Source organism: Miniopterus schreibersii (assembly GCF_964146895.1).
Source record: "Miniopterus schreibersii genome assembly, chromosome: 1".
In the NCBI taxonomy this organism is placed as follows: domain Eukaryota; kingdom Metazoa; phylum Chordata; class Mammalia; order Chiroptera; family Miniopteridae; genus Miniopterus; species Miniopterus schreibersii.
Window position 1 is genome coordinate 149,491,081 of NC_138101.1, and position 12,164 is coordinate 149,503,244.

Below are 12,164 nucleotides of genomic sequence, written 5' to 3' on the forward strand. Positions count from 1 at the left end.
TGGATCACTGATAGCTCCAGATAGGTTACCCAGGGCCACTTACACAGACAGTGTCTGACACTGGCCTGCACCAGAGTCCCTCTAAAGAGGTCCAGAACCAATATGCACAGTGGTTTGCTTCAGACAACAGCAGAGCATGATCTAATAAGCTTCATAAGCAGTATATCTGTAGGGAGTTCTTGGCAGTCACTGAACTCTGCTGAGGCAAATTCTGCTTCATGTGACCAGCACCTGTACAGCACCTTACATGCTGTGTTGGGGGTTGAACCTCACTGTCAGCAGCCTGAGGGTAGATCCTATGCACAAATGGGCTAATAGCAATCAAAAGTCAATTACACCAGGAGGGCCCACATAACATGCACAAGGGACATTCTTAGAGCACCCAGTTCTGGTGACCAGGGAGACTGTGCCACTGGGTCCCACAGGTCACCTACCACAGAAGGCCATCCTACCAAGACTGAGAGTCATAGCACGTCCACCTAATACATAGAAACAAACACAAAGAGGCAGCCAAAATGGGGAGACAAAGAAGCAGGACCCAAATGAAAGAACAAGAAAATTCTCCAGAAGAAGAGCTAAATGAAATGGAATTTTATTTAAGCAACTTATCAGCTATAAGTTCAAAGTAATGATTATAAGGATGCCCAGCAGCATGAAAAAGGACATATAAACCATAAAAAAGGAGCAATCAGAAATGAAGAATACCATATCTGGAATAAAGAATACACTGGGAGGAATAAACAGTAGGCTCAATGAAGCAGAGGATCAAATCAATGATTTGGAAGACAAGGTAGGGAAAAAACACCCAATCAGAGCAGCAAAAAAGAAAAATGAATTAAAAAAAGGAGGATAGTTTAAGGGGTCATTGGGACAACATGAAGCATAACAACATCCACCTCAGGGGTACTAGAAGGAGAAGAAAGAGAGCAAGGCATTGAGAACCTATTTAAAGAAATAATGACTAAAAACTTTCCTAACCTGATGAAGGAAAAATACATACAATTTCAGGAAGCTCGGTCTGTCCCAAACTGGATGGACCCAAGGAGGCTCACGCCAAAACACATAATAATTAAAATGGCAAAGGTTAAAGACAAAGAGAAAATCTTAAAAGCAGCAAGAGAAAGACAGCTACAAGGGAGCTTCCACAGATGGTCAGCTGATTCCTCAACAGAAACACTATAGGCCAGAAGGGATTGGCATGAAACATTCAAAGTGATGAAAAGCAGGGACCTACAACCAAGGCTCCTTTACCCAGCAAGGCTATCATTTAAAATTGAAGGGGAAATAAAGAGCTTCCCAGACAATTAAAAGCTAAAGTAGTTTGTTACCACCAAACCAGTATTACAAGAAATGTTAAAGGGTTTGCTGGAAGAAGAAGGGGGAGGGGGGAGCAAGAGGAGGAGGGGAGGAGGGAGGGAGGAGCAACAGTAACAGCAACAGAGGAACATAATATAAAAAAATAAAATGGCAATATATACGTACCTATCAATAATCAATTCAAATGTAAATGGCTTAAATGCTCCAATCAAAAGGCATAAGGTAGCTGAATGGATAAGAAAACAAGACCCATGTATTTGCTGTCTACAAGAGACCCACCTCAGAATGAAAGATACACGCACACTAGAAGTGAGGCGATGGAAAAAAATATTCCATGCAATTGAAAAGGAAATGAAGGCTGCAGTAGCATTACTTATATCTGACAAAACAGACTTTAAAACCAGGACTGAATGGCCCTAGCCAGTTTGGCTCAATGGCTAGAGCATCGGCTTGCGGACTGAAGGGTCCCAGGTTTGATTTTGGCCAAGGGCACGTACCTCGGTTGCAGGCTCAATCCCTGGCCCTGTTGGAGGCAGTCAATCTGTGTGTCTCTCTCACATCGGTGTTCCTCTCTCTCTCTCTCCCACTCTCTCTGCAAAGCAATGGAAAAAATATCTTCAGGTGAGGATTAAAAAAAAACAAAACACGAAAAAACAAACAAAAAAAACCAAGGCTGTACATGAGGGAGTTAACTCTAGACTGGAGTTGAGAGAAGGTGTCCTTAAAGTTGTGACATCTGACACTTGAATGACAAGCTGGGGCCATGTCAAGATCAGGGGGAGGAGACTTTCAGGCCTACAAAACAGGTGTTGTAATCAGCCTAAGGCAGGAGCCCGTGAGGTGTACAGAGGAAAAGAGAGGAAGTCAGAGGGAAGGAAAGTTTAGCACTAGCAAATAGGATCATTATACAAGTGAATGTATTCAATAACTTTTACAGTTTAAATGTATATGGCCATGGTCACTTAGATCTCAGAATTTGTATCATGATTTCAGGATCAGAATCAGTAATTATCTAAGATTCACACTGGAGAAAGACAGTGTTCTAAAGTTTATGTGATATGTTCTGCTTTGAAGCCTCAGATGTCCCATGAGTAGGATAGCACACTAGAAGTATTTTAGGAAAATGGTGTCTGAATTTGCCTGGGAAAAAATCACATATGAATGAAGATAGTAAAAAACAACTTCCTTCATCTAATATAACAATCACTCTCAAGGATTATAAGAGTTTATGTACACATGAAGCATTTGGTTTTAAAGTTAACTAGACGGGGAAGAAAGCTGTTACAGTTTTAGATTTTCTTGGGTATTTTGGTATCTGCACAACAGAGACCTGATGAGTTGCCAGCAAATAACACTCCAGAACTCTGGATCCAGAGAGCATTTGTGATGCCCAGCCAACACAGAACTGCTTTCCTTCCCAAAGGGTGGCCTCCAAATCTGTTGTAGCCCTTAGCAAGATTTTATATCACAATTGAAAACAGGTGCCCTCTGCCCTCTCCCTTTTTGTGTGCGTTACTACCGTTCAGGGAGGCGTGAGCCATGGCATTCTCTCACGCAACTTCACAATGCCCAGAGAGAGTCCTCATTAGACACCCTGAGTCAGAAGTCTTGCTGTGAAACACCCTGCAATAGACAGCACACAGAGGTGCCAGACTTGTGAGGTTCGGATAATCTTCTTGGTGCGTTCTCAGTGTTTCCTGTCACAAATCAAAACACCAGTCCTAAGGTTTAATATAAAAACATCTCTCTGGAAAGTTTCTACTTTAGAATATTTTAATCTTTTTTTTTGTTATCATTTTATTTATTTATTTTTAATTTATCTTTATTGTTGAAAGTATTACAGGTGTCCCATTTTTTCCCCCCAATTGATCCCCTCCACCTCGCTCCCACCCCCCCAGGCCTTCACCCCATTATTGACTGTGTCCATGGGTTATGCATATATGCATATAACTTCTTTGGTTAATCTCTTCCCACCCTCCACTTCCCCCTTTCCCTCTTTCCTCTGAACTATGATTGTCTGTTGCATGCATCAGTGTCTCTGGATCTATTTAGTTCATCAGATTCTTTTGTTCATTAGCTTCTTGTTAAAGAAGACCCTTCAACTTTTCCTGTAGTGCTGATCTGGTGATGATGAACTCCTTTAGCTTTTTCTTATCTGTGAAGCTCTTTATTTGACCTTCAATTCTAAATGATAGCTTTGCTGGGTAGAGCAATCTTGGTTGTAGTTCCATGTTTTTCATCACTTTGAATATTTCTTGCCACTCACTTCTGGCCTGCAAAGTTTCTGTTGAGAAATCAGCTGACAGTCATATGGGCTCCCTTGTAGGTAACTAATTGCTTTTCTCTTGCTGCTTTTAAGATTCTCTCTTTGTCTTTAACCTTTGGCATTTTAATGATGATGTGTCTTGCTGTGAGCCTCTTTGATTTCCTCTTGTTTGGGACCCTCTGTGCTTCCTGGACTTGTAAGTCTATTTCTTTCCCCAGGTAGGGGAAGTTTTCTGTCATTATTTTTTCAAATAGGTTTTCAATTTCTTGCTCTCTTTTTTCTCTTTCTGGCACCCCAATAATACAAATGTTGGGCCTCTTGAAGTTGTCCCAGAGGCTCCTTATACTAACTTCATATTTCTGGATTCTTTTTTCTTTTTGCTCTTCTGGTTGGGTGTTTTTTGTTCCCTTATGTTCCAAATTGCTGATTTGATTCTCAGCATCCTCTACTCTACTGTTGATTCCCTGTAAATTATCCTTCATTTCAGTTCATGTAGCTTTCATTTCAAATTGGTACTTTATTATGTCATCTATTTTCTCAGTTGTTTTCATAATACTCTTACTAATATGCTTGAGCATCCTTGTAAATGAAATTCTGAACTCTGTATCTGTTAGCTTGCTTGGATCTATTTCATTTAGTTCCTCTTCTAGATATTTCTTCTGTTCTTTCCTTTGTGACATGTTTCTTTGCCTGTGCATTTTGGCTGCTCCCAGGTGTTTGTTTCTGTGTATTAGGTAGAGCTGCTATGTCTCCTGGAATTGGTAGAGTGGCTTTGTGTAGTAGGTGTCCTGTAGGGTCCAGTGACTCAGCCTCCCCAGTCACCTGAGCTGGGCCTTCTAGGTGCTCCCCTGTGTAGGCTGTGTGCACTGTCCTGTTGTAGTTGAGCCTTGGTTGCTGTTGGTGTCACTGGGAGGAACTGACCCCCCGGCCAATCGGCTGTGAGGACCAGCTGCAACTACAGCCAGAGAGCTGCTGTGCTGGAGACACCCCTATGGAGCAGGATTTACTTCAGTGGAGCTTTTGTGTTCACCAAGGGTGCGCCTTGAGTGTGTCACTCGTGGACGTGGTAGGATTGTAATTCAGAGAGGTCAAGTCTTACCACCAGGGGCTAGAATATTTAATCTTAAGGGAAGATATTCAGTCCTGAAAGATTATGTAACCCTAGAGGGAAACCAAAGCGTACTCTCCCTAATGTACTGTATTGACTTTTATTACAGTATATGGCCCTAAAATGTGATTATATTATATCTATATGACATTGAAAATCCAGAGTATCAAAAAAAAATCACTTTAAATTCTTGCTAAGAGAGACGTATTAGTCACAATGGAATATAATGTGTAGACTTTGGTTGGATCATGGTGTAAATCAACTGGCATTTAAATGACAACTGGGAAATTTATATATGGACTGAACATGAGAAAATATTAAGGAATCATTTGTAATTTTGTTAGATGTGCTAATGATATGGAGGTTATGTAAGAGACTATCATTTTATAGACATGCACACTCAAATATATATGGAGGAAATGTCACATTTATAATTTGTTTTAAAACACGCAAAATATCAATTGAAGCAAATATGGCAAAATGTTAATAATTGTTTCATTTAGGTACTGGGCTCATGAAGTTTACTATAATATTTTCTCTACTGTTCTGTACACTTGAAAATTTTTATAATTCAAAGTTTCAAACAAAATCTTGGCAAGTTGAAGCATAATACAGTGCTTCATCAGCTGAGTAACATTGCCTTGGGGTGTGGTGGATGCTGCTTTGTTGTACCTTTTGCACTGTGATCATAAATAGCAGTGAACCTGGAAACTAGAAGATTTCTTCATAAATGGGACCTTACAATAAAAATGAACCACTAATCTCCCCTTACTCGTGCCTCTAACCCCACGCTCTGGCTTTGTAACTTGGCCTATGATTACAGGAGATGAAGTAGTACAAAAGTAAAACTGAAACATATGGAATCCAAAAGCTAGTATTATTTTTTTCATTCTGGAATGTAAAGCTCTTTTTAAATTATAGTTGACACACAATATTATATTAGTTTCAGGTATACAACATAGTGAGATTTGACATTTATATAACTTACAAAGTGATCACCAAGAAAAGTCCAGTATCCATCTGTCACTGTACAAAATTATTGTGATGTTATCGACTGTGTTCCCTCTGCTGGACTTTACACCCTGTGGCTTATTTATGTTATAAATTTGTACCTCTTAACCCCCTTCACTCTTTTGCCCATCCCACCACAATCCAACCCTCTGGCAACTATCAGTTTTTCTTGTAACTATGAGCCTGTTCGTTTGTTTGTTCATTTTAGTTTTTTAGATTCCACACATAAGTGAAATGATACAGTATTTGTCTTTCTATGACTTGTTTCACTTAGCATAATAACCTCTAGGTCTATCCATGTGTTTGCAAATGGCAAGGTTTCATTCTTTTTCATGGATGAGTAATATTCTAGTATATGCACGTCTATTTCTTCTTTATCCATTCATCTATTGATGAGCATCTAGGCTCCTTCCATATCATGGCTATTGTAAATAATGCTGCAGAACAAAGCTAGTATTTTAAACATCTTGTTTCAACATCACTTTAAAGTACAAATTTTTTTAGACTTTCAATATTATTTTGTATTGGTTTCAGGTGTATAGCATAGTGGTTAAACAATCATATACTTTACACAGTGTTCCCCCTGATATTTTCAGTACCCACCTGGCACCATACATAGTTATCGTAATATTACTGACTATATTCCCTATACTGTACTTTGCATCTCCATGACTATTCTGTAACTACCAATTTATATTTCTCAGTCCCTTCACCTCTTTCACCCAGTCCCACAACCCCTCTCCTCTGGCAACCACAAGTCCACTCTCTGTGTCTATGAGTATGTTTCAAGTTTGTTTGAAAAGAAGAACAATCTTAAAGTATAGTTAACAAAGTTATTTTATTTCCTTTTAAAATGTATATTTTACAACCTGGATTATATTAACATATATAAAATTATTGGTACTGTCTCAGGCTACATGTCAATCAATGGCCCATCTTTTTCCTTCTCTGTTCAGAGATTTTGAGGTGTTATCATTAAATCTACCTGTGATCTTTCTTCAGATACTGTGTTTTTGCTGACAGTATGTGCCAATATTGAGCATTGGTAAGACTTTTTACCTTGGGATATTTCAATACCTAGCTCCTAAATATTCCCATGTCCATTGAACTTGTTGACGGAGATAAATCCACACTGCAGTGTGGGCTGATTCACATGACCTGGATACTGAGGAACAAAACATGTTGTGTTTTTATTTCAGCCTACATTTAATTTGTAAGTTCTTTTTTTTCCTTATTTTTTCTTCATACTTGGTGTCAGTAGTTGCAGATTCAATACCAAGGGGAATCTTGCTGTCCCCTTTCCTCAACACTAGGAAGCAGTTGAGTACTGGCACCTCATTTTTTAAAATAACAATGACTATATGGAGGTATCTTGATTTTGAACTGGGGTTAAAAATCAAGTCCTAATCATATAATTATCAACAGTAGGCACCCACTGGAGCTCCTGTCGTGTAGTGCACTGTTGAAGGTGCTGGGGGGTGAAAGGTTGTAGTGGTGGAATGCATGGAACCAGAAGACCAAGTTTCTGTCTTCAGCAGCTGCAAACTTTGCAGAGATAAGAGAAACTATTACTGTGGAAAGTGTAGGATGAGCGTCCAAATGAGTGCCGCGGACTGCAAGTGTGGTACAAATACAGAGTCAAGAGATTGTTCCCATCTGGGGCCATCATGGCTTCATAGAGCATCCAAAATTTAAACTCAACCCTCAGAAAGAGGTACAATTTTGACAGGGAGAGAAAGGGCGAGAAGCTATTTTTGTGTGGACTAATGAATATACCCAGAAGCAAGGAGAGCTTGGGTAACTATGAACAGGCAAGTTTGGTTGGAGGGAAAGTTCCTATTGGGATGAGCGTGTTGAGTGGGGGAATCTGGAGTACGGTAAAAACTGGGGAAGCAGCAAAGGCTTGGGAACATGAGTGAGGCTGTGTTAGGAGCTCACTCTGACAGTGTTGACCTCAAGGGAGGTTGCAGGGAGGAGTGATGAAGAGAGGAAAATCAATTGGGAAATCACTGCAAAATAGTGGGAAAGGGAATAAAAGTATAAATTTGGGTAATGACAGTGAGAATAGAAGGGAGGGATGATTATGAAACACTGTAAAAAAACAAAACAAAACCAATTAGGTCTGATGACTGAATTTAGGTCCTCTTTGAAAGAGAATAGGAAAATTCACATGCATTTGTATCATTTTATTGATGCAAGCAGTTAACTGTAAGTTTAATATGTCTAATATGACTCACTTGAGGAACTTTGAAAGAAAGCTTTTAATTCTTTATTAATTTATAGGAAAGCTAGCCCCACACTTATAATTACTAAACTTTAACACAAATCCTAAGAATGGCTATTCACTTCCTTTAGCCTTTGCTGTCTTCTTATACATCTGTAAGTGTTAGGAAGATGGAGCTGTGGAGGGGAAAATGTGACCTGAGAACTGAATAGAATTTATTGGTTCATGAGTGGAATGTAAAAGTACTTCTGAAAAAGTAGTAACAGTCGGGGGAGAGCACCGGGAGGCAGAGCCTGGAGGAGAGTCATGTGAAAAAGGCTGCCTTGGGAGGATGCCCTTCAGTAGAGGACAGAGCTGGCTCTGTCCAGGGGGCTCTGCAAAAGGAGCTGGGGATAAACCCTCGGACCTGACTCCCCATCCTCCCGTGTCTTGCTAACCTTCTTCCTTTCTCCAGTCTAGATGGCAAGGTGTGCCCCATGCAGGTCAGCCTCCTGGGGCAGATACTGGGATGGGGAAGGCAGCGGGTAGAACTGGGGTGCGGAAAGAAGGTAACAGCCACCATCAGCGCCCTCTTTACAGAACATCACAGTGTGGGGGGAAGGCTTGGAGGAAGTTCTTCATAGAATCTTAAGACGTTAGAGCTAGACTTAAAAGGAGACACATTTAGATTATAAAGAATTCTTTCAGTGAAAGAGAGCCCTATAGAAAGTCTGAGGTATTGATACTGGAGACGGAAACGGAAGTCCTCAGTGACTAGCTCCCTTTGCGCGGGGCTGTCCAGTAACTATTCCTAACCTGGCTCCCCACCCCTTTCTCCCTCAGTGCCCACCTTCAAGCTGTACCAGCGGGCCCGGCACGTGTTCAGCGAGGCGGCGCGCGTGCTGCAGTTTAAGAAGGTGTGCGAGGAGGCACCTGGCGACACGGTGCAGCTGCTGGGGGAGCTGATGAACCAGAGCCACGTGAGCTGCCGGGACATGTACGAGTGTAGCTGCCCCGAGCTGGACCAGCTGGTGGACATCTGTCGGTGAGGCCCAGAGAGCACGGCGGGGGCTGGGGATGCTGCCAAAGAAATTGCTTAAATTAATGAAAAAAAGTAACATTTTCATAGCCTTCTAAGTGAAAGCGGATCCTTGCCCACTTTCTGTATGAGGAGTTGTGCGTGATGTGGAGCTGAACTTGCTCCTTCCTAAACGTCTGTGCGACGAAAGACTGGAGAGCCGACTCCACGGCTTCACGAGGCTCCGGGTTTGGAGTCGGTTTTTCACAACATCACAGGAAGGACATTTCAGGGAGCTTTTCTCAGATGTGGACCCTGGTGTTACTTTCTCCTGATATTTTAACCAGTGCTGCTCACCATACTGTGGCTCTGCGAGCATCTCCTGTTTGGTGCCCTAAGTTTAGTAGTTTTATTCCAAAGAAGGGAGAAAATGGAAAGGGAGCCTCAAGCCTGACAGGAGTGTAGGGAGGTAGGGGGAGGCTGTTGAAGGATTTAACTCAGAGAGCCAGCATTTCCTGCTTTCCTGGTTTGTTAGGCAATTTGGGGGAATAAAGACTGAAGAAAGCCTAGTTTATGAATGGTTGGTTGAGATGGAAATGTAAAGAGGGAAACTTTCAGGAAGCCTGAGTAACAGCTCGTTTGTAATTGCTGGTGATTGGGGGTAATGGAGTAGAAGGTCCCTTCGCCCACAGGGATCTATCCCAGTGACGTTGGGAGAACTGAAAGGGAAATTGGGCAAACCCTCAAATGGCTACATGTTATTTCCACTGTGAGAAGATAATACATGAAGAGACCATGAGAAGAACTGTCTGCAATTAGTAATGAAAATATAATTTGCCACTTGGCGCCTATGGCTTGCCTCAGCTCATTGCTACACCCCCAGCCCGAAAAGTTTAAACCAAGTAGCTCCAATGATTACACATGGCATGTGTAACCTGACTTGCTGAGAGTTTTGAACAGAGCATTGATGACAATGACTCTGCTGTCGTCAGTGTTTGCTCACTAATTGCCAAGAAGCCTGCCAGAGCTTGTTTCGTTGTAAGTGTTCTTTTCAGAAAATATCAAGGGCCCAGTAAATGGAAGGGGACAGATACTGTTTCAGTTCTGGACATAAGAGGAAGTGGAATGGTTTATGCAAAATCAGGAATCGTCTCTGCCTAAATGGTAGCAGGGTTCGTTTGAATCCCACCCGAAAAGCAGTGGGAGGGCTTTTGCTAGCCTCCTGCAGTTCACTAATAAACTACTTCTTCCTGGGATGTCCACCAGCTATGGCTTTTGTGGCACTTACACCCTTATGTGGAAAGAGGGAAATGACAATTAAAAATAGTCAAGTGGCCTGGCCGGGTGTGGCTCAGCGGTTAAGCATCGACCTAGGATCCAGGCGATCAGGGTTCGATTCCCGGTCAGGGCACATGCCCCAGTTGCGGGCTGCAGCCGATCAATGACTCTCTCATCATTGATGTTTCTGTCTGTCTCTCTCCCTTTCCTTTCCTCTCTCTGAAATCAATAAAGATATATTTAAGATAAATAAATAAATAAAAATAAGTCAAGTGGTAGTGATAAGTGTTATGAGAAAAAGGAGGGATAGAAAGTACGAGGGTGGAGGGGCTGAAGGAGGCCTCTCTGATGAGGTAGTATTTGAACAGAGACCTGAAGCAAGTGAAAAAATAGCACAGCAAGTAGATAGGCCCTGATGTGGGTGCGTGGCTGTCACGTGAGGTACAGCAAGAAGACCGGTGTGGCTGGAGGGCAGTGGAGGAGAAGAGTAGTAGGTGTTGAAGTGAGAGGGGTGGGAGGAGCCATCCACCTGGGCCTTGGGGGCTGTGGGAAAGGCCCTGGCTTGAGTGGAGAAAGGTGGCAGTGGAGGTGCTAAAGGTCCTCTGCAGAATGCCTTGAAGGAAGACTCAAGACAACTGCTCTCTGGTGAGAGAGAGGAGTCCAGATAACTCCTGGGTTTTTGGCCTGAGAAAATTTCCTTGTTTTTGTAAAGGTCTCATTTCTGGAAGTCAAATTTCACATTCCCGAGTCAGAATTATTGAGGGTGCTGTCAGCTAGGAGAGCAGGAAGAGCAGAGATGGAGAAGGCGCTAAGAGGCTAAGTGCCTTGAACAAGTCGACATGAGTCCGTGGAGAAGGGAAGCTGAATGGGGTCGGGAGCATTGCCAAAGATAATTGTTAGATTTCCCTCCAGGTCCACGTGCAGCACTTCAAAATTCCTTTAGTTTTCCTGAAGGCCAGCTTGGAAACTATTTGCAGGAAAAGACAACTAATTCATTAAGTGAGTGAAGGATTCCTATGCCTAGAATAATCAGGGCCCTACTATACGCTAAAATCTTAATGCGGTCTAAGTCAGACCACATGGAAAGGTGTCTCTAGGTGGCTGGCCTGTGGGATGACGCAGAGGAAGCTGTGCATGACTCAGGTGGAGACAGGGGGGAAGGACAGACATCACCAGAACTTGCTGTTTTCTCAGTGGAGCCTTTTACTCTTCAAGAGAAAACCAGTTGAGGATCCGAAGAAAGGGCCAGAGAGGGAGAAGGAAACTACACTCCTGCAGGGAGGCTGTTTGTTTATTTTTATTAAATTAATGTTAAAAACCTCAGTTATGTGAAAAAAAAGTATAATAATGAAGGAAAAAAATGAAGCTTGCCCAATGATAAAATAACTCTTTTTAATGAAAATGTAAATTTTAAAAAACAGCTGAATTTTAAAGTAGGATTTACTGAGGAACACAAAAGAGTTTTGAAACCAAGTCAATTACATGTGAGACAGTTCATTCATTATTAGTTTCCCTGGTTGCACTTAAGAAAAAAATAGTTCGAGCCGTTATTTCCGCTTTAACACTTGTTGAAAGGAGGACTCAGTGCTGCATTATTGCCCAAGCTGTTCATGACAAATTTAATAGGCCAACAAAGGTTACACAAGTAGCTGTGCCATCTTCCTCGGAAGGCTTTCCGCAGCTTTAGCCCCTGGCCTGCTGCTCAGCCCCTGCGCCCCGTCTCCTGACCGGGGCCTAACCGGGAGGAGTGTGGTGCACACCACCTTCCCGTGCTCCTTCCCCGCGGCCCTTGGTGCTAATCTGCCAGGGAAAAGGGAGGGAGCCATTCCCGCTGTCCTCGGGGCATGCTTCTCTTTGGGTCCCTGTCTTCTTCCACTTATTGTCCCCCCACTGGCCAAACATATGGCAAATATATATATATATATTTGCCATGTGCTAGAACCAAACCAACTGCTCTCCTAAG

The 12,164-nt window shown here is 42.3% G+C and overlaps 1 protein-coding gene across 8 annotated transcripts in view; it reads left to right on the forward strand.

Moving 5' to 3' along the window:
- Positions 1 to 12,164, forward strand: part of GALK2 (galactokinase 2) — a 123,529-nt gene that overhangs the window by 101,421 nt on the left and 9,944 nt on the right. For all 8 annotated transcript variants that reach the window (XM_081139036.1, XM_081139040.1, XM_081139035.1 and 5 more), the window contains one exon: positions 8,749 to 8,950. In XM_081139036.1, coding sequence (XP_080995162.1) covers positions 8,749 to 8,950 — 202 coding nt within the window. The remainder of the gene's footprint in view (positions 1 to 8,748; positions 8,951 to 12,164) is intronic.